Source organism: Arvicanthis niloticus, chromosome 15 (assembly GCF_011762505.2).
Source record: "Arvicanthis niloticus isolate mArvNil1 chromosome 15, mArvNil1.pat.X, whole genome shotgun sequence".
Taxonomy (NCBI): Eukaryota; Metazoa; Chordata; class Mammalia; order Rodentia; family Muridae; genus Arvicanthis; species Arvicanthis niloticus.
Genome location: NC_047672.1, coordinates 1,026,513 through 1,048,991, shown reverse-complemented (window position 1 = coordinate 1,048,991; position 22,479 = coordinate 1,026,513). Strand labels below are relative to the sequence as shown.

The 22,479-nt window shown below is 46.4% G+C and overlaps 1 protein-coding gene across 4 annotated transcripts; it reads left to right on the top strand.

The window, feature by feature from the left end:
• The first annotated feature begins 8,878 nt into the window (after positions 1 to 8,878).
• On the top strand, positions 8,879 to 20,762 carry Abcf2 (ATP binding cassette subfamily F member 2). 4 transcript variants are annotated; one of them, XM_034519315.2, is made up of 15 exons: positions 8,879 to 9,015; positions 9,637 to 9,845; positions 11,965 to 12,177; positions 12,563 to 12,745; positions 12,908 to 13,079; positions 14,398 to 14,493; positions 15,178 to 15,280; positions 16,935 to 17,030; positions 17,244 to 17,363; positions 17,451 to 17,540; positions 17,745 to 17,855; positions 18,483 to 18,545; positions 18,769 to 18,897; positions 19,395 to 19,598; positions 20,102 to 20,762. In XM_034519315.2, the coding sequence occupies exons 2-15, from the start codon at positions 9,677 to 9,679 to the stop codon at positions 20,237 to 20,239; spliced, it is 1,887 nt and encodes a 628-aa protein (XP_034375206.1). In that variant the 5' UTR covers positions 8,879 to 9,015; positions 9,637 to 9,676; the 3' UTR covers positions 20,240 to 20,762. The 4 variants fall into 4 exon arrangements, with proteins under 4 accessions (XP_034375206.1, XP_034375208.1, XP_034375209.1 ...); XM_034519317.2 differs by having other exon boundaries at positions 8,900 to 9,015; positions 9,637 to 9,836; XM_034519318.2 differs by having other exon boundaries at positions 8,986 to 9,337; positions 9,637 to 9,836.
• The last annotated feature ends 1,717 nt before the right edge of the window (positions 20,763 to 22,479 follow it).

The window sequence follows — 22,479 nt, the reverse complement described above, 5'->3', positions numbered from 1 at the left end:
CCTTTTCTGGTGAAAAGAGAGAACTGACTCCATCAAGTTGTCCTCTGACATACACACGGTTGTGCTTTATTGCACACACACACACACACACACACACACACACACACACACACACACATTTATTTTTTAAGTATAGAATCTAGTAGGAAAACCAAAGCAGAAAGAATTAAATTAGATTGGGAATGTGGGTGGACGTGCTGAGATCCCACGTTTCAGAAAGGTTTATCTAGACATAAAGCAGAATTTACAAGGCAAAGACAAAAGCATAAGAAATTGAGCAAGGCCAGGGCAGCTAGAACCCGGTACAGAACAACCCAAGGTGAGCTAGAAGGAAAAGATGGCGGTGGACTCCTGAGAAAGACAGCTCCACACCTAGAGGGCAGTTTGGAAATGTTCAGGACAATTTTTTTGTCAAATGATGCCAGGGTATGGTGTGTGTGAATGATGTCTTATACAATGTAAGCCAAGCAGGTGCTGGAAGAATGCTTTGTTATCTGAAAGAGTAGTAAGTGCTCTTGACCACAAAACCATCTTTCCAGCCCTGTACTAAATTCTTTTTGTTTTGTTTTGTTTTGTTTTGTTTTGTTTTGTTTGGGTTTGGTTTGGGTTTTGGTTTTCCAGACAGGGTTTCTCTGTGTAGCCTTGGGTGTTCTGGAACTCGAACTGTAGACCAGGCTGGCCTTGAACTCAGAGATCCTTCTGCCTCTGCCTCCTGAGTACTGGGATTGGAGGTGTGTACCACTACCACTGCCCTGTGCTAAATTATTAAGAAACAGCTCACATGGATGAAAGAAAGATTGTCAGGCTTGGAATATACAAAGTTACCATTGTGTAGAACTTTATCATTTATAGAGATGTATGTCAGTGTTCCAGTACATTTGTGTTGTCACATTCATGATAATCTCTCTCCCCTTCATTTTTGAGCACACTGAAAGATTATTTTATTACATGAGGTTTTCGTTTTACTTCTTTTCTTTTTTAAAAATGTATTTATTTATTTATTTATTTTGTGGATGTGAGTACACTGTCACTGCCTTCAGACACACCAGAAGAGGGCATCAGATCCCATTACAGATTGGTTGTGAGCCACCGTGTGGTTGCTGGGAACTGAATTCAGGACATCTGGGAGAGCAGTCAGTGCTCTTAACCTCTAAGCCATCTCTCCAGCCCTACTTCTCTTCTATTACGATCAAGACAGTATACTTTTTCAGGGCAGTGGTGGCACACACTTTTAATCTCAGCACTCAGGAGTCAGAGGTAGGCAAATCTCTGTGAGTTCAAGGTCAGTCTGGTCCACAGAGTGGGTTCCAAGACAGCCAGGGCTACACAGAGAAACCCTATCTTGAAAAAATCAAAGAAAAAAAAACTATAATTTATATTGCTTTATTTTTGACACGTCTGCTTCTGCCTTTCAGTGCTGGGATCACAATCATGTAACAGCATACCTGGCTATAGCCACAGTTATTGAACTAAAAAGAACAGGTGGAATTAACTTTAATATTTTATTGTACTAGGTATAAATAAAATATCAATTCAACATATAAGCAATATGAAAAGCTACCGAAGCATTTTACATTTTTCCATATGAAAACTAAAATCCTAGTCATGTTTTACAGTTATAATGTGTATCATTTATTTTATTTCTTTGAAACAAGGTCTTACTATATAGATCAGGCTGATCTTGAAATCACAGCTATCTTACTACCTAAGTCTCAAAAATGCTGGGTTCACTAATCTGTAAGCGGAACCAGGATAGATAGGTTCATGGGGCTTGGGTCCAGCAGGAGTGCCGGAAGGTGTGACAGCTCCCAGAGAAGAGATGAGGTTTGGGCAGCCTGCACTGGGCAAGTTAGCCTAGGTCCAGCTACAGAGACAGCGACAATGCCAGGGTCAGTGTTAGCAGCAGTATGAGCCTGGACAGCCAAGGTCCAGTGATGAATGTTTTGGGAGTGAGAACTTCCCCAAGTGTTACAGCTTAGTAAAAAACAACCACTCTCAGATGACCCGTAGTGAAAGAACTTGTCTGCTTTATTCCATCATGTGCATAGGGACTTTATAATTCTGAGTAGCTGTATTTCAGGGACCTTGCATCTTCTGTGTTAGACACTTTTCCTGCTGCTGTGATAAAATACTCTGAGCAAAAGTGACTTGTAAGTAGAAATGGTTTGTTTTAGTTCATTGTTCCAGTGTACAATCAGTCTGGCTATATGGGTTTCAGAAAGCTGATCACATTACACCAGGAAATAAAGGGAGTTGAATGCAGGTGTTTGGCCAGCTTTTTCCTTTCCCTTCAGTTCAAGACCCAAGCCCAGGGACCACTACCACCTACTTTGAGATGGGTCTTCCCACATCAAATAGCCTATCCAACACAGTCCCTTACAGTATTTTTGTCTCATAGATTACTCTAATTTATGTCAAGTTGACAAACAACATGAGCCATCAGACCTACTTACAGACACTATGACACTGGGTACTATAGTTCCAGATACTTCTTAGTTACTAACGTCTTAGATAATACTGGTCTAGACATTTCCTTCCTCTGGTCTCAGTTTCTTCATGTATTTTCTATTAGTTTGTATTTGTTTGGCTGGTTTCTTTGTTTTGTTTAGTTTTTCGACAAGGTTTAAAAATTGTGGCTAGCCTTGAATGCTGTCCTAGCGTGCTTTCTGTTGCTGTGATAAAAACACCAGTGACCAAAAGCAACTTGGAAGAGGAAAGGGTTTATTTGGATTATAGGTCAACGTTTATTATCAGTGGAAGCCAAGGCAGGAATTTGCAGGCAAGAGTTGATGCAGAGGTCATAGAGGAAGGCTGCTTATGAGCTTGTTTCCCGTGGCTTGCTCAGCTTGCTTTCTTATACAACTCAGGATCGACTGTGTAGGGATAGCACCACCCACAGTGGACTGGGCTCTCCCACATTATCACTAATCAAGAAAATGCCCCACAGACTTGCCCTATAGGCCAACTTTCTCACCTGAGGATCCCTTTTCCCAGATGGCTCCATCTGGTATCAAGATGACAAAAAACAAATGTGAACCAATAACCAGTTCTTGCTGGACTTTGGCTTCTCATGACTCTTTTCTTTTTAGCTTTTATTTCCTCTCCTCTTATCTCCAGCACTTTTCTATGCACAAGATCTTAACTCTGGGTGGGAAGGACAAAATATCCAAGTAGTTAGCAAGTGTTCTAAGATGCTAACTGTGGTGAAGAAGAATCTGCCTAACAACTGTTTACTTATAACAGCTGTGATTGTTATTGATGGGCCTGATGGAAGAGAACCAGAAAATTCCAGTCTTAAATTCTTGTACTGCCTCTAATCAGCTGTATTTTTTTCTGCTTGTTTTCTAACAGGCACTGAACCTGAGCTTGTGGATAGGATGGTAACATGGTAACAACATCCACCTGGGAATTTGCTGGGGAAATGGAATGTTATGGTACAAATTGTATAATGAATTATAATTCTCAAAAAATAAATACTGGGGTTGGAGTCAGTGGTTAAGAGCACTGACTGCTCTTCCAGTGGTCATGAGTTCAATTCCCAGCAACTATATGGTGGCTCACAACCATCTGTAATGGGATCTGATGGCCTCTTCTGGTGTGTCTGAAGACAGCAACAATGTACTCATATACATTGAATGAATGAATGGATAAAAAAATAAAAAATAAATATATTATTGTCTTATAATCCCTTACCTGCTTCCTTATCCACTTACATATTGTCAGAAGAATGTAGTCCAACCACTGGGAACTCAGTATGGAAGTTCCTCAAAAATCTGAAAGCAGATCTTAGTAGACCACTCCTGGGTATATGTCTAAAGTACCCAAAGTCACCATGTAATAGAAATAGCTGCATACCTAGTGTCGTGGTTTGAATAAAAATGACCCCCATAGCTTCACAGGGAGTGGCACTATTAGGAGGTGTAGCCTTGTTAGAGTGGGTATTCTCTGTTGGGAGAAGTGTGTCACTATGGGGTGGGCTTTGAGGTCTCAGAAGCTCCAATCAGAACTAGTAGTTCCTTGGCTCTTCCTGCTGCCTGCAGATCTGGATGCAGAACTCTCAGCTCTCTCTTCAGCACCATGTCTGCCTGCATGCTGCCATGCTTCCCACCATGATGATAATAGATTAAACCTCTGAAACTGTAAGCCAGACCCAATTAAATGTTTTCCTTTATTGTTGCTGTGGTCATGGTGTCTCGTCGCAGCAATGGAAACCTAAGACAGAAGTTAGTATCAGGGACTGGAGTATTGCTTTAACAGACCTAATCATGCTTTTGTTTAAGGAGTGTGCACTTTGGAACTTTGGGTTAGAAAAGCAGTTGAGGACTGGAGAGATGGCTTAGCGGTTAAAAGCACCAACTGCTCTTCCAGAGGTCCTGAGTTCAATTCCCAGCAACCACATGGTGGCTCACAACCATCTGTAATGGAATCCGGTGCCCTCTTCTGGTGCGTCTGAAGACAGCTACAGTGTGCTCATATAAAATAAATAAATCTTTTTTAAAAAATTTAGAAGAGCAGTTGAATGGTTTAAGTGCTGCTAAATGGGCCATTCTGGTAAAATGAACGATAGTGGTGCTGAGAGTGATTTAAACTGTGTGGGCCCCGCTCAAGAGGTTTCAGAGGAGAATATTATGTGGCCTAGAGACTGTTCTTGTGATATTTTGGTGAAGAATGTGGCTTCTTTCTGCCCTTGTCCAGAAGAAAGTTGCCTGAAGCTAATGTGAAAATACCCAGGTTTACTGGAATTATCCACAGTAGCTAATTTATGGCATCTGCCTAATAATAATTGCCTGAGCAGTGGCAAAATGAATAAAATAAATGGAATATATTCCCACAATGGAGTATTACTCAGTCTTAAAGAAGAATGTGATTATATTATTTGTAAGAAAATGAGTGGAACTGGAGATCAAGTTAAGCAAAATAAGCCAGACTTAGAAAGACTCAGCTTTCAGGACACAAGTTCAAGGTCACCCTGATCTAAGTTTAAGACATAGGCTATATGAGTTCCTGAAAAAAATAAAAACAAACCTTGGTAACACAGGTTCATGATGTCAGTCCTCTTGTCTACTTGGGAGGCTGAGCTACAAGGATCATCTCCAGTTGTGTGTGTATATGGGTGTACATCATTGTTGTATATAAGTGGAACAAGCACAGGGCCCTCAGTTCAATCCTTTGTGTGTCACAATGCATACAAACAGATAAAAAAAAAAAGCATGAAGGTTGCAGGGGTTAAGATGTAGGACAAGAAAAAGGAAGATGAATGCTGACATATGTTATCACATATGTGGAGATATGACAATAAAACTCACTCTTCTGCGCAGCTGGTACAAACTCCCTGTCTGCCTGTCTGTCTATCTATCTGTCTGTCTGTCTATCTCTGTTTGTTTTGAGACAGGATCTCTGTGTAACCCGGGCAGTCTGGGAACTTGCTCTGTAGACCAGGCTGGCCTTGAACTCACAGGGATCCCAGGAGTGCTGGGTGTGTTCACCACCATAGCACTGCCATTATGTGCTCTTTTTAATTTCTTCATCCTTAAGAGCTTCCTCAGGATCAAGGATTAACTTCTAAGCCCTGAAGCTCCATGTGAGCTTGATTAGAATGAGACAGGCAAGCATAGATCAGCAACCTCAGACTCCACTCAGTTTGGACCATCGATATTCTAACAATTCACTTGGCAGCCTAGGATCACTACCTGCCTATCCTATGCAGAGACATTGTTGAAAATCTGGGAACCCCATCTGTATTGGCCTGTAGGTATACCAACTTTAAACAATGACAATAAGTTATATTCCTTAGTGACCCCTTGATAATGCCCCATTTCTATTCAAACATGTCTTGGGACACATTCTGAAAACAAAAGAGATGGGATAATCTGAACTAGTTTTCAGTACATGTGCAATAGAGAAACTGTGTCCTTTGAAATTTTAGAGAGAATGCCCTATCACCATTTTGTGCCTATGCATAATTGGGATTGCACACTGTCCCGGCCCGAGCTGCCCCATGCTTGGGGGCCAAAATGTCCCGGACTGCTCTGCTGCTCCGGTCCAAGGGTCAGGGTCTAGCAAGAGAGAGTGGGGGGGAAGAAGGGAAAGAGACTCGAAGAATGGAGACAAAACAGGGTGTGTAGTCAAGTCTTGTTTATGTCTCATATTCCCTATTTCTTATTGTCTCCTCCTATTGCAAGGAAATCCTGGGTATTTATAAGCACAAGCAGGAGAACACAGCTGAAGACTCTTGACCACGTGCACCATGCAGCTGGGGTCACTAAACAGCAAAACAAGATATGTGGGATAAACATGATGTTTATCAGAGTGTGCTTCAGCTGTTGAAAAACAGTCTCTTATCAGGGTATATGGCTCGAGATAGCTGCAAAGAATGATAGCCGTTTTCTGCTAGAAGTTGGCTCCCAACAGCACACAATTAAATCAGATGCAGAAGTCTGGGGACATGGCTCAGGATTTGATAGCACTTACCACACAAACATGAATGGAGTTCAAAGCCCCAGAGCTCATATAAAAAGGAAAGCATATGCCTGTAACCCTAGTGCTATGAAGGGTGGTGTGGAGACAGGAGGATTGCTGTGGCTTGCTGGCTGCCAACCTAGCTCCAGGTTCAGTGAGAGACCCTGTCTCAAGGGAATGAAGCAAAAGGTGACAAAACAGGACACTGAAAATCCTCCTTTGGCTTCCACACACAAATGGGTGCACATACCCATACATACATGTGAGCATACACTACACATACACAAATAAAATATTTTAAGGGCTAGTATGATAACTTAGTAGGTAAAAAACAGAACTCTTGCCAACCAAGCTTGATGACTTGAGTTTGATCCTGTTTGAAGAATCAATTCAATCATTTGCTGTTGTCTGACATCAATGTGCATGTGGTACAGAAATAATAATAAACAATCAAGTACAATTTTAAAGATCAGATGCATCATGGGAAAGGACACATGTAGTTAGCAAAAGCTTATATAACTCAAATCTGTCTGTTACAATAGATAACCACTCATATTACCCTCCTTAGCAAGCAGCCTCTCTTTCCCTTAGACTTCATGAAGTACCAAACAATCATCAGGATCCTTGAGAGAACTCTTACTCATGTGCCCTGTGGTGAAGACTGACTATCTGTGATATTACTTGGCCTTTGAATAAAGTGCCTTGCTACTTTGTAATCTGTGTAAGCTCATTTCAATTGTGTGAAATAACAATAGTACTACTCAACTGGTGGAGGTTATTCTAGGAACATGGTCAGTGGTATTTAAATGACTGAACTCTGAAACCCAAGCTCTAGCAGACGATCCAGGAGAACTATTTCTATTATGGGGGGAGGTGAGATCAGTGTTTTGAGTCTTATAGGGAATCTTACTCTGACGTCCCCTAGGTTCCCCAGTCATTGCTATCTCTGTAGAACAAATTCCAATGAGGCACTGAGTTGTGAAGGAAGAGTTTAGAGTAAAACGAGGACATCCTCAAAGGCAGAGGTGGACAATGGACCAAGAAAAAGTTTCTCATTGGGTAGGAGTAGACAATGCTTAGGTGGGTTTTACTATTTCTTAGTTTCTAGAACAGACAGCTTCCTGTGCAGCAGCATGCCCCTGTCCAGGCAATTGACAAGCCCATTTGGATTTTGTTTTTTCTTTGTAAGACGCACGGGTGAACGTGTGTGTGTGTGTGTGTATACATAAAGCCTCCCTTCACCTTCCTCCTTTTTTTTCATTTATTTATTTATTTATTTATTTTAATGTATATAGGTACACTGTTGCTATCTTCAGCCACACCAGAAGAGGGCATCGCATTCCATTACAGATGGTTGTGAGCCTGTGGTTGCTGAGAATTGAACTCAGGACTTCTGGAAGAGCAGACGGTGCTCTTAATCGCTGAGCCATCTCTCCAGCCCGTTTTCTTCTTTCTTAAAATTAGTGTGCTACCAAAGACACAGGAGGCAGGCTCTGAAGCTGCTTGTGATGTCCATCCTCAACGATCTTCGCGCCTAATTTCTATTTAGCTTGGGAACACGGTGACTTTAGAGGAAAAAGGGCTCACTTTCTGAGAGTGCACTCAGGGGCAGTAAGTTTGCTTCCTCCAGTATCATCAATAATAAGGCACCAATGCACAAGACCCTGAAAAGGTAGCAAGGGTCATAAAGAGTTGCCTTGTTTTTGAGGCTACAGATCTAGTTTATAATGTACCTAACACTCAGTCTGGTATAGATTTTGGACAGTGAGACCCAAAGGAAATCACACAAGTCACAGCTAAGTGTCCATAGAGCTAAACTCAGCAAAGCGGTCCTTTTACTTTAGATTTTTCCACCACACTCGCATGGCTATGGAACCCAGAAACTCTTGTCTAAAATACCAAGGTTCAGAACGTCTGGCACTTTAAAAAAGTTTGGTTACCGATGGACTAGGCTCTGCAATTTCGGTTCCGTGAAACTAGGACGCCTTTCTCGAACAGAGCTCTGTTGGCGTGGTCTGCAAAGAGTTACCTCACTTTTAGAGCCACTTCTGCCCAGCAGCACCTCATTTTCTCTTCCTTCCACCTTCCAACTCTCTTCTCCCATTGTGTGGACGGGCACTCTTACAACGCATGCTAGGAAGCCTAGTCGCACTCCCTGCTGTTAAACCAGTAGAGCAGCCTGGTAAATTTATCTGCTAGGGGTGGGGTATCGTCTGGAAGACCAGCCCACCTCTCCGAGGAGCAATGTGGGATTTGCAGTTTTCAGCTCTTCAAACCGGCTTGGTACGACGGAACCCTTGGACTCTAATCCTCCCCCAACCCGAATCCTCGCGCGTTCTGATGACATCACTAGAACTGCGCAACACCTGGGATTCGTGGTAGTTCTGGAGGAGAGTCCCGCCCTAAGGTCTTACTATTCGAGAACTACATTTTCCAGAAGCCCTCGCGGCAGCGCGCCAAGGGCCGCCCGGGACCGTGATTGGTTGGGGAGCCGGCCGCACGCGGAGGAGCTCAAGGAGCTGCTCTGTTGCGACAGAGGCCGAGCGGCGAGGCCCCGTGAGTTGAGGGGGAAGGGGCGCCGGAGGGGAGGAGAGTGCGGACCCGTGAGCAGGAAGCGGGAGGAGAAGCCGAAGGGAGCTCAGGGTCGGGATGGAAAGGGCCGAAAGGGAAAAGAACTGGCCCAGGCAGAGACGCCGGCGAGCGGGGTGTGGGGGAGGTTAGGGGCAGCGAACGCGGAGACCCTTTAGGGACCCGCCGGGGAGGACTCGTGGTTCCCGGAGAGGAACCTCACCGCAGTCGGTGGGGTGGAGGAGAGGGACGCAAGGGAGGTCCGGGACGAACTCCTGGCGAAGAACCGAAAAGGAGGCGGCTGGCAGAGGTGCGTGAGCGCCAAGTTTGGAAACTGGAGACGAGGGGCAGAGCGGTCCCTCACTAAAGGCCCGGGGGAAAGAGCGCATCAAAGTGAAGCGGGCGGTGGGGATTGGCGCACGAACCCCAAGGGAGGAGATGAGGCTGGAGGAGCGGTGGAGAGAGTGTGAGAAACCCTGACAAAGTTGGCGGGGACAAGAGTTGGGCACCAGAGGCTTGATAGGAAAATTCCAAGGAGGGATGAGATACCGCTCCGACATTCTTACCGGTAAGTTTAGAATTTTGGAGTATCTGTTGGCTTTTCTTCAGACTCCTGAAAGAACAGTAACTACCCCTGTGGCTCATCACCATGCCTTCCGACCTGGCCAAAAAGAAGGCAGCCAAAAAGAAGGAAGCTGCCAAAGCTCGACAGCGGCCCAGAAAAGGACATGAAGAAAATGGAGATGCTGTCACAGAACCTCAGGTGGCAGAGGAGAAGAACGAGGAGGCCAATGGCAGAGAGACCACAGGTGATGGAGGTGGGTTGGGTGAATTTCCTGAGCTGGTTGTCTCAACCAAAGTCAGAATCTGGATGCAGATGCACTATGCCTTTAATCCCAGCGTTCAGAAGGCTACAGTAAAAAGATGGAGGGTTTGAGGCCAGGCTGCCCCCCCCCCCCCCCGCGCGCGCCTTTTTTTGGTAAAGTGAAACACCCACAGACACATGTCTTTATATGCCATGAAACTTTTTAGTGGTACCCACACCCATAGAGTTAAAACTTGTTATTGATCAAGGAAACTAAACTCAAGTAGCAAATACAGATGGGAGGTTTTTGTTGTTTTTTTTTTTTTAAACCTACCTTGGTGCTGCAGTAGACAGTACAGTAAAAGAGAAGGCACCTTCTACCATTTCCTGTTTTTCTTCCTACCTATCGTGGTATGTCAGACTTTACCATATGGTACTCTATTTTTTTGTGGGGAGGCAGATGTTTGGAGACAGGAGGGTTTCTCTGTGTATCCCTGGCTGTCCTGGAACTCTGTAGACCAGACTGGCCTTGAACTCATATAGAGATCCACCTGCCCCTGCCTCCTGGCTGCAGGGATTAAAGGCATGAGCCACCACCCTTGGCTCTTCTGGTATTCTTAATTTAGTGGGTAACGAGTTACATGTTGTTACATAGCTTCATGTAGTTTTTCTGGTAATATAGTTGTGGTTTTGTTACTTAGTTTTGGGGGATTTATTGTAGCATTTTTCTATACTAGATAATATATTCACTCACACTATAAACTTAGTTTGCTCTCAGAAAATTTATTTTATAGTGTCCTTTCTCTATTGCTGAGAGAGAACTTTCTGACTCACATTAACTTGAGAGGAAAAAGTTCATTTTTTCCCCTATATTCCCCGGTCCATCTTTGAGGAAAATAATGCAAGGAGTTTTGTTTTGTTTTTCAAGACAGAGTTTCTCTGTAACTACCCTGGCTGTCCTGGAACGTGCTTTGTAGACCAGGCTGGCCTCAAACTTAGATTCCTGCTTCTTCTGGAGTGCTGGAATTAAAGGCATGGGCTACCACACCAGGCTTCAGCTAGCTTTCTTATGTAGCACAGACCCACTCAGCTAAAGACTGCACTGCCTACACTGGATTGGACCCTCTACATTAGTTAGCATTAAGAAAACGCCTCATCAACATGGTCAATGCCTGATGGAGGCAGTTCTTCAGTTGAGGTTCCTTTTGCAAGCTTATGTGAAGTTGACAGCTAGAGTTAACTATGACATGGGGACATTGCAGTGATAGTGAGCATCCCAGTCTGACCCTGTCTTCACTACCCAGGAACATGGCACTGTCCTTCTGCTCCTGTAGACTGCTCACTGTCTTTGGTTTTTGTTTTTCGAGACAGGGTTTCTCTGTATATTCCTGGCTGTCCTGGAACTCACTCTGTAGACCAGGCTGGCCTGGAACTCAGAAATCCGCCTGCCTCTGCCTCCCAAGTGCTGGGATTAAAGGCGTGCGCCACCACCGCCCGGCTGTCTTTTGAATCTTACCACAGTTTTTTGTCCTTTCACACATTAAGTTCTTGTGCAAGCTTGTTGTTTACATACATGATTGTGTTTCCATTTGCTATCCCCTGTGTCATTTTACAGAGTTACTTATGCCTAGTCATTGCAGGTGTTTATTCTGATTTGAGGGACTGTGTTTAGAGGCAGACGCAGTGTGTGTCTGTGTGACTGTCACCACAGATACACTAACCATTTGAAGAAATACGATGTTAATAATGGGAATAGGAATGTAGCAAGTAGAGTTTAGAAATGACTGATAGAGTCAAGTGGAAGGAATTGTCTCCAAAATAAAATGTAGAAGGCAGCTGGTGTGATCAGGTTAGGCTTTATCCACGTCCAGAGCTGTGGAAGGTGGTGCAGGGAGAGACAATGGGAGGGGAAGGAAGTGGGAGGGAAGAGCCTAGAATCAAAAGGGCTGCTTGTAAAGCTTGTCTGTGAAAGCAGGGTGTCAGGCAAGTCTGTGTCTTGGGCACTGTATAAAGCCCTCAGAATGCCCAAGTCTGCTTCGCACAACCTGAGCTCAGGTCCTGTGGGGTCTGCCTGTTGGTCCCAGATCTTAGTCTGTATGACTGACCCTTCCCAAATTCCACATGTGCCCCAGAAGTGGATTTGCTGACCAAGGAGCTGGAGGACTTTGAGATGAGGAAAGCTGCTGCTCGAGCTGTCACCGGCGTCCTGGCCTCTCACCCCAATAGCACTGACGTCCACATCATCAACCTCTCCCTCACCTTTCATGGTCAAGAGCTGCTCAGCGACACCAAGCTGGAATTAAACTCCGGCCGGCGCTACGGCCTCATTGGCTTAAATGGAATTGGTGAGGCCCTTGGGGCTGGGTAGGGAGGTTTCTCTTTCTCGGTTCGTCTGTCACTTGGTGTGTATTTAGCACTAACAAAGCAAGACGTTTATGCTATGAATGGGGGACCAGACATGCCTGGGACTTACGGCACAGAGCTGTGTGTGCTATGCACCACTGGAGGACTTTTTTGATGGAAGCTGCTAGATAGGTTGGTGGGGAACGAGGGTGAGGGGTAGTGGTGTGAAGCCTTTATAAGAACACAGGATTTCACAGTGAGAGCAGACTTGAAGGGAAGCTGAGAGCAAGTGAGCGACTTAGAGAATGGGGATCCTGGGCCGCCTGTTAGGAACAGGTGCAAAAGAATGGTGGTGAGATGGCTGAGTATCTTCTGTCACCCTCCTAGGAAAGTCCATGCTGCTCTCTGCTATTGGGAAGCGTGAGGTGCCCATCCCCGAGCACATTGACATCTACCATCTGACCCGTGAGATGCCTCCCAGCGAGAAAACACCCTTGCAGTGCGTGATGGAGGTGGACACAGAGCGGGCCATGCTGGAGAGAGAGGCTGAGCGGTTAGCTCATGAGGATGGTACGGCTGTACACCCAGGGCTGGGCTGGGCTGGGCTGGGCTGGGCTGGGCGGGGCTGGGCTGGGCTGGGCTGGGCTGGGCTGGGCTGGGCTTGGCTTGGTTGGGCTTGGTTTCCTTCCTCCTGGGACCCTCAGGGAGCTCATGGTCATGTGCTGCCCACAGCGGAGTGTGAGAAACTCATGGAACTCTATGAACGGCTGGAAGAGCTGGATGCTGACAAAGCCGAGATGCGAGCCTCGAGGATCTTACACGGATTGGGTTTCACACCTGCCATGCAGCGCAAGAAGCTGAAAGACTTCAGTGGTGGCTGGCGGATGAGAGTTGCTCTTGCTAGGTAAGTTTTCCCTTTCCCATCATCCCTTGGAGCCTCTGTCTCTCAGAGGAGAATGTTCGCTCTGGTAGGAATGTAGAACAGGGATCATCATGTTCAGTATGTGTCGGATGAGATAGCCATTCCTGATGTAATGTGGGTCAGTGTGTGGACTGGACTGAGTGTCCTGGCTGAAGCACTCTAGAATACTTCCATGCTTGGTGCTGGTTCTCAGCACAGGGTCCAGAGTACTCTGAGCAGACCCAAGTAAAATGGTAGTTAAGTGTCTATTTTTACCTTGACCTTCTTCCTGCTTCTTGTGCTGCTGTCCTGCTAATTTTTATGATAGTATAATATTAGACAGCATTCGTGTTACCTGTCTTTTTACACTGTGAACTTGTGGTTAAAGTGAGTTTGTTGTCCATTGCTATGCCAGTGCCCTCCCCAGGGTGCTGAGATGTGTGTGTTTTCTCTTAAAATAATGAAGTATCTCAGGCTGCACACTGTAAACAAAATAGGCGCATTTTTGTTCATGACTATAGGGAGGGCTCAGCTGATGTAGTAGGTCCTGAAGTGTAGTGTAGGCTTCATGTGGTGAGAGATAAGGAAGTTCCCGTGTCTGTCTTCTTGTCTCTCCTTACAAAGCCACGAATGTGTCCTCCTTGGGCTCTATCCTGATGACTGCCTAATCGTTCTCACCTTACAGAGGCCTCACCTAAGCACCAACGTTCAGGTGCATTAACTCTCTCTTGTGGAGTCCACATTGCATTCCTGCTCCTGGGAAGCAAGTTGGCAAGGCTTCCCCATGGCCCCTGAGAGTTGCCTCCATGTCTTAGAACTTGCTGACCAGAAGTTGCTCTGGCTAGTTCAGGAGCTTTCCCAGTGCAGGCTGGAGTGTGATGTTCAGAAGTCCTTTGACCAAGTTCCCCAAGACTGGTGACAACAGTCTGGGAGCCAGCCAGGGCTCCAGCTTGTCCCTTGCTTTACCAGTGTAAGAAAAGGACATTCTTTGGCCACTTGCTGGTGTCTCTCACCCCCATCAAGTAATCTAATCTGGATGCTTGTTGCCTTAGTAACTTGTTTCCTCTTGTGCCTCTGATGCCCATCAGCTGCCATCACAAACCTCAGGTGCAAACGGTCTTCTCAGCCTTGCCTGCAGTCCAAATTCCTGTAACTCATTTGCTACCTTTCTGTCCGTCTTGGACTCTGGAGTCCTTCCTTCCTCCGAGGTAGAAAACAGACTGGCTTAAGGATCAATCCAGACCTGGCCAGCATTGTGACAGGAAAACGGCACCTTCCGTTTAGCATTTAGGATGCCTCTGTTTCCTTTTCCATCCTTCAGAGCCCTCTTTATTCGGCCCTTCATGCTGCTTCTGGACGAGCCTACCAACCACCTGGACCTGGATGCTTGTGTGTGGCTGGAAGAGGAACTTAAGACGTAAGAGATGTGGCTGGGAGCTGCAGTCCCAGGGAGTCAGTAACAGTACAAAGGAATCAGATGCTCACAAGCTGCCCTGATTAGTGCTTGTGAAGTGAGGCCAGAGATGGGCCAGATGCAGCCAGGGCTGTAGTTAGACTGGCCCTTCAGTCAGTCGGAAATATATGAGCCTCTTCACTAAAGAAAACGTTTGTGTGTGTACCTGTGCACCCATGTACATAAGTCACAAAAAGTGACTCTAATGCTTAAATTCATGGTGTGGTGATAAAGGAAAATAATAAATATTGTCTCAACTTTATAAGGAAACAGGAGCTGCCTTAGTGCTGTCTAAAAGAGAAAGGACTTCTGTTTCTCTTACTGGGTCTGTTTGGGTTGACCCCACCCATGGTTCTGGATACCTTTTATTTAAATACTTGTATGTACAGACTGTTGACATCACTACCATGCCCATCCCTACTCCATTCTGTTGACAGAACAGAAGACTTGGGGCCTCAGCTGTCTTAGCACTGCAAGGCTCCAGGAGCCCCCTTACTGAGGGAATGAAGCGTTGCCTGCATCCCTGCTGGCTGCAGGATCTTCAAGGGCACTTGGGTTCACTAAGGTTGGGCGAGGGTGAGGGCTTCTTGGGTCTCTTCATGTAGCCTTTTACTTGAGATCTTCCTGATTGACTCTTTGGCTTCACAGTTTCAAGCGCATCCTGGTCCTCGTGTCCCATTCCCAGGATTTCCTGAATGGGGTTTGTACCAATATCATCCACATGCACAACAAGAAACTGAAGTATTACACGGTGAGTGGGCCCTGCTCATGTGCTTACTAGTTCTTTGAATTTATTAAAAGTTAAAATAACCCTTTAAAGAACTCTAACCCATTTTATTTTAGTCCCAAAACCTTTGCTTCTGCCAATAGGCCACAGTTGGCAGCTGCTCTGTGTTCGTGCATGCATTCGTGCATTCGTGCGTGCATGTGTGTTTTGCTGCCTTCCCTGTTGTGACAGCTTGGTGCACAAGAAAATAAGTTAGTATCTTAACAGTCTCCCTGTTGTGCCTTGTCTTTTTTATCTTAAAAAATAGTTGGTTTTATTACTATTTTTTAGTAATGTGAACCTGGTGTGGGTTTGTGCAAGTGAGTGCAGAGCCTTCCCAGGCCAGGCCAGGTTGTTGATCAGCTCGAGTTAGAGGCAGCTCTGAGCACCTGCTGTGGATGCTGGGAATCAGATGAATAACACACCAGTAAATAAGAGAATTGTAATAAAAATGTTTTAATGAAAAATAGTTCGGTGTGGCATCGTCTACATGACCCCAGCACTGTGTTGGCTGAGGTATAAGGGGTCATACTAACCTGGGTTCCACAGTGAGCATCAGTCTCTCTAACGGGGAAAGGGAAACATAGACCTCTTCCTAGTCACAGTCACTGTGGAGCAGTGTAGTTTCTTAAATTGCCTTCCAAAACTGTGTATTTGCTATTATTTGTAGAAAATGTCATATGGATGCACTTTTCACCTTTGATATCTAGAATCTGTTTTGTTTTTTAATGTGTATTTTATGTATTCATTGCATATATGATTATTTGTGCATCCTATGCATGCAGTGCCCATGAAGGCCAGAAGAGGGTGTCAGGTCCCCTGGACCAACTTACAGATGGTTGTGGGCTACCAGTGGGTGCGAGAATTGAACTCAGGTCCTTTGGAAGAGCAGTCAGTGCTCTTAACCGCTGACCCATCTCCAGCCCCTCTTCTATAAGCCTTAATGATCAGTTCTATTCTTCGGGTTGCTTTTAAAATTAGCAACTTCCTTTCTAGATGAGTATATAGTCTGCCTGTTCGGTATGCCTACATAGTATGATCATTGTGTGGATATCCTGAGACTTGTTTGTTAGGTTTTTAATGGATGGGTGGGTAGCTTGAGTCTTCCACTTTGTCTGGCTCAGATAGAAATCATGGCAATCCAAGGCATGATCTGTGTAGTTGGTTTGTTTTCTTTTGTGGGGGACAACCCTTATCCATATGTGAGTTCAGCATCTGGTGTGAGCAGTTAGAGATGATTGAGGGACTGAGCTTCATGGTGTCTGCATGTCTGTGTTCAGATCTTCTGCTGACACTGGGTTCTTCAGGTTAACCTTTGGAATTGTCATGGAACCTGGCTTGGCCTGGATGAGCAGGAGGCATGGAATTGAAAACATACACCCATGCATTTCTGGTTGGGCTGTATCATGGCTTAGTGCTACACCCTTGCCTAACTTGAGCCATAAGAGCCATGCCCTGAGTTCCACCCTAAGCACTGCAAAAATAAACAGCAAGTTCTGTTAGCATGTGCTGCTGTCCTGCAGTTCCTCTGTTTACTGCTCAGCCTTAGAGCAGCAGCCAGCCAGTGAAGCTCTCACCCTCTAACCTGAGTGAGAGCCCTGGGTAAAGTTGCCGCCTTGCCTGGGCCATTTCCCCACAGGGTAATTATGATCAGTATGTGAAGACACGGCTAGAGCTGGAAGAGAACCAGATGAAGAGGTTTCACTGGGAGCAGGACCAGATAGCACACATGAAGGTAGGGAAGCTACACTGCTCTTCTCTATCTGAATTGGGACACGAAGGGGGCTAGAGGAGCCTGGGAAGATGTGGGTCGTTTCTTACTATAGGTTTGAGTTGCTGCTTCCCGTTTTCTGTGCACACCTCAAGTCCCCTCCTGGTTTCCTGCAAACACTTGAAGCCCCTCCCTGTCTCTTGCACCCATTCCAATCCCCCTTCTGGTCTCTTGCAGAACTACATTGCCAGGTTTGGTCATGGCAGTGCCAAGCTGGCCCGGCAAGCTCAAAGCAAAGAGAAAACACTACAGAAAATGATGGCTTCCGGACTGACAGAAAGGGTTGTGAGTGACAAGGTGAGGTGTGATCGCTGTGGTTAGGTGACAGGAGCATGGAACATGAGTTTAAGAAAAGCCCTGACCTGAAAATGCATCCTCCTCTAGACGCTGTCATTTTATTTCCCACCGTGTGGTAAGATCCCACCGCCTGTCATCATGGTGCAGAACGTGAGCTTCAAGTATACAAAGGATGGGGTAAGTACAGTATGCGCTGTGTATAGCCAGGCTGGGTGCACTGTGCATGGGCAGTTTGAGCAGTGGGAGCCCCCCCTGATTGCTCCTGCTGACTGTGTGCTGACTCCAGGGAGAAGACGACGGTCAGCTTTGACAGGATGGGGTGGGCACGCCTGGCAGGCACCCAACCTCTAGCCTTTGTCCCCCTCTGTTTACCCACCTCAGCCTTGCATCTACAATAATCTAGAATTTGGCATTGACCTTGATACACGAGTGGCTCTGGTAGGACCCAATGGAGCAGGGAAGTCCACACTATTGAAGCTGCTAACAGGAGAGGTATGGTGCTGTGGTCATGGCTTCTGATACCGTCATTAAGCAAGGAGTATACGAGCGAGCGCCTTGGTGGTTGGGTGAGCCACCTGGAGGGGCTGGGTCAGTGAGGAGGTCAGGGATGTCTTCCCTGTGAGAGGCTGGGTGTGAGGACTGTATGACCGGAGTGCATATGAGTGCGTTCTGACAGTGTTTCACTTAGGCTGTGAAAACATCCTACACAGTGGAATTTCTTCTTAGAAAATGTATGTTGTATCTACATCGGGTGCTTTATTAATGTTTTGTGCAATGGACCTTTTCTTAAGCTGCTCTGTACCTTCACTTCCTTTAAGAGTCTGTTAGTGAGTCTTCCTAAGTATATGCTTTTAAGTTTGTTTTATTGTGTACACATTCATGTGGGAGTCAGTTCTCACCTTCTACCATGTGGGTTCCAGATTAACTCAAGTTGTCAAGCTTAGCAGCTAGTGCCTTTATCCACTGAGATCTGCACAGCCCCACCTAACACTCGAGTGTTTAGATGATAGTCTGTGTGTTAGCTGGTGCAATAGATGAGTTAGAGTCCTGTTCAATATACATGTGTTTGGTTCTGTCTGGGATTTTTCCCCCCTGATTCTACTTAATACTTTTCCCTAGCTTCTGCCTACAGATGGAATGATCCGGAAGCATTCTCATGTCAAGATAGGGCGTTACCATCAGGTACAGACCTGGGGTCAAGGTTGGGGGTCAGGGTGGAAGAAAGGGACAGACACATCTGTCCAAACCCCTCCTCTGGGAGCAAAACTCCTCCCTGCTTGCTGTATCCTGAGCAAGTGTCTGGGAAGGCTCCTAGGGCAGGCCTCTTTTAGGGTAGGCCCCCATCACACTCAGTGGCATCCTTTTGGAGGAGGTTCCCTCAAATGTGGTCTTGCTTTCTCTGCAGCACTTACAGGAGCAGCTGGACCTGGACCTTTCACCGTTGGAGTACATGATGAAGTGCTACCCAGAGATCAAGGAGAAGGAGGAGATGAGGAAGATCATTGGAAGATATGGCCTCACTGGGAAACAGCAGGTGAGGGAGGGAGGGAGGGATAGGAAGGACCCAAGATGGCTTAGAGGCTGCTGCCAGATGGTCACTGGATGCTGTCTTCACATGTAGGTGATCCAGAGTCTCCTTCACTCCTTCCTCTGTAGTGTCATGCACTATGAGGTTGTGAGAAAGGTCGGTGAATGGGACTCTGAGTGGTTCTTGAGCCAGAGTGCTTGAGGGAGCAAAGGGAATTGCAACCTAGAAAACAGACATGAAACTACAGGGTCACTGGAATAAGTCATTGCACAAGGACTTCTGTTCTTAGGGTGAGAGGCACATGGTCGTGCTTCCAGACATCCCTTGTCAAGTCTCAGGACTTTGGCCTGCCCACTGTTTTGCTGTCTTGGGTCATCCTAAGCTCATATCTTGGGGGGAGGGGGGGTGGCAATAATGGTAACAAGAGCCAGGAAAGGAGAGAAGTCCCTGCTGCATAGCACCTGTAATGCCAACACCAAATGTTTATGCCATGGTTCCTCTAGGTGAGCCCGATCCGGAACCTGTCGGATGGGCAGAAGTGCAGAGTGTGTCTGGCCTGGCTGGCCTGGCAGAACCCTCACATGCTCTTTCTGGACGAGCCTACCAACCACCTGGACATCGAGACCATTGATGCACTGGCAGACGCCATCAATGAGTTTGAGGGTGGCATGATGCTGGTCAGCCATGACTTCAGACTCATCCAGCAGGTGAGGTGTGGCCTGAGGCACAGCTGTGGGACATAGAGGGCAGCAACAGCTGCTAAATTCAGAGAAGGCTCAGGTCCCCATGGCTGGATCTCATGACTCAGGATTTAGTAGAGATGACCCAAATGAGGAAGTCTGTCTTACTACTCTTGTGAGATTCTTCAGCCCAAAAGTAAGTGTTGTCGTGAGAAGGATTTGGATTAGGAGGAGGAGGAAAGGTTACGAGATGTTCTGGGCTTCTTAAGAAGCTAGGCTAGAAAAACAAGTGGATCATGAAGCCTCTGAATAATCAGGAGCCTGCCGGGGACCTGAAAGTAGAGGGGTGGTACAGCAGGATCTACCTTAGAAAGTTCCAGAAGGCTCCCAAGAGCCTGTTTAGTAGTGAGAGTAAGCTGGATGTAGTTTGGGTGAGGCCTCATGAGAAGCGGTTACTTTAGGGAAGACCAGTACTGGTATCGGGGAGGTTGCCAAGGACTGGCCAGATCAAGTCCAGCATCTGCTTCCAGGTTGCACAGGAGATTTGGGTCTGTGAGAAACAGACAATCACCAAGTGGCCTGGAGACATCCTAGCCTACAAGGAGCACCTCAAGTCCAAGCTGGTAGATGAGGAGCCCCAGCTCACCAAGAGGACCCACAATGTGTGAGCCCTCAGCTAGGCTTGGGTCAGGAATGCCACCTGGATACTGCCAGCTGACACCTGACCAGCCACTCAGGACAGGACCCTGGGGCTGCACTCCCGCACTGCTGCAATACTGCCCCCAGCCTCTCCCCCCAGCCTGCCTTTGCTGCATCATATCTCCAGCTGGACAGCACCTGTCCGTTTCCCACCCTCCTTCCATTTGGGTCTGTCTGTCTGAACTCGGCTGGCTGTTCCCTCCAGACCCTTGCTGGTTACCTTGCCCTGAAAGATGCAGCCAGGGGTACCTGGGTTAACCCAAGGGCCCAAGCCCTGGTCTGGCCCTGGAAGGATTCAAGAGCCTCATTTTATGGGTTTAGGTGATGTTGGAGAAATACCACCAGCCCATCACCCCTGTTCCTTATTGCTTCTGGTTTGGAGCTCTGGGCCAGGGCCTAGTCCTGGTCAGTATTTTAATAATTATTTAACAGTGTAGATCTATGTGTCATCTACCAAGTGTCCAATAAAGAAAGAGGAAGCTACAGACCCTCCTTCCTGAGTCTGAGCCTTTTTCTGTCCCTGCAGTCAGCATTCACATCCTCAGCAAACCATGGGCCTCATGAGGCAGGAACCTAGAGGACTTACCCCACCACCTTACTGGACAAGTATTTCCTTTGGCCAGTGTCTCAGGAGATTTCATGGAACTTGAGTGTGGAGGGCTTGTCAAATAAGAGGTGGATCTTGCCAATTTTTATAAGTCCTGGGAACATGTAGGAACTGAGATTCCTGAGAAGCTTCCTGATGTGTGGATGCTGAGCTAGACTTAGAGGTCACGGCCATATTTTGCAGTATGATGTCCTCCTGCCACCTGCACACCACATAGGACACTTGTTAAAAATGCAGAATCTCGAGCTGTACCTGTCAGATGCATCTGGTGGAGTGGGAGAGATGCATAACTCTGGGGTCTGCATCTGCAGTTCACCTCACACGGAGTTCTTATCTCCTCCATACACGCTCCTTTATTAGCTCTGTCTCGCTTACATCTGCATAGCTCTACGTAGTCTGTGATCCTTTGGAACTTTGAGGCTTCGTGTCAGTAAGCACTGCCACCCCCAAAACTTCAGTGGCCATCTTTGTGAGAAAACAACACCTAACCATTTTCTAGTATGTGTTCTAGCACATCTAAGATAGCAAAAGAAACTCCCAGATGGTGTCCAAATCTCCCAAGGAGCTCACAATTGAGTGGGAAAGCGAACAAGACATAGAAAGGCTGTATGTCATGTTCAGTTTTACTTTGGATACTAGGAGGGTCAAAGGTGCTCATGGAGAAAGACCTGTAGCCCAGAAAGGCACACTTGAACCTGTTCCCTAAAAAAGGTGACAAAGGTCTCAGATGGTGTGTTGGGAGCTGACTTAAGCAGAAAGCAGCTAGATCAACTTTGCAGCCATCTGGAACCATATACCCTGATGAAAGACTTGGTTTTCAAAAGCCTATAACAGCTGAAGCACACTCTGATAAATATATTGTTTATCCCACATAGCTTGTTTTGCTGTTTAGTGACCTCAGCTGTATGGTGCACGTGGTAAAATGTTTTCACCTGTGTTCTCCTGCTTGTGTATATAAATACCTCAGAATTCCCTTCAGTAGGAGAGACTTGAGAAAATAGAAGAGACTGAATCACACCCTGTCTTGTCTCCATTCTTCGAGTCTCTTGCCCCAAGAGCCACACTCTCTCTTGACCAGAGCACTTAGCCCCAAAGCGTTGAGGCAAAGTGTTGAGGCAGAGTGTGGGCCTCAACAATGGTGAGGCTCCAGAGCTGCTTAGGTGAAGGGACCAAACTATTCCACTGAAATCTGAGATTGGCTGTGTTCCACCACAGCCCCAGGGAAACCTGGCTTTGGTTTGCTCCCAGCCTGCCCTAGGTGTCCAGAATTGGTTTTCAACACAAGCACTTGCCACCACATCCACCTGCCTGTCATCTGATCTCAAAGCAAGGTGTGGCCCAGGCTTAGGATCCCAACTCTAGGGTATGAGGCCAGCCTGGGTTCCTGACCCTCCTTTCTCATCAAAAGATTGGGGTCCCTGAGCTCAAGGTTGGAAGGACTTGGCATCTGGAGAAAGGGAAGTGTACTCAACCTCATAATCCAGTCAGCTTGTGTGTCACCTACAGCCACTTAGCAGGGTTGGAAAAGCCAATTTGACCACTTTAAGAATGCCTGGAAAGTCAAATTATCTAAAGTTAACAGTGCCTTGTTTGGGATTCAGA

Bases quoted from the DNA above. Each gene is read 5' to 3' on its own strand.
- Abcf2 (XM_034519315.2), top strand. From the start codon at position 9,677: ATGCCTTCCGACCTGGCCAAAAAGAAGGCAGCCAAAAAGAAGGAAGCT. The intron at 15,281-16,934 runs GTGAGTGGGCCC...ATTTCCCCACAG, and splicing joins AGAAACTGAAGTATTACACG to GGTAATTATGATCAGTATGT. The intron at 17,364-17,450 runs GTGAGGTGTGAT...ATCCTCCTCTAG, and splicing joins AAAGGGTTGTGAGTGACAAG to ACGCTGTCATTTTATTTCCC.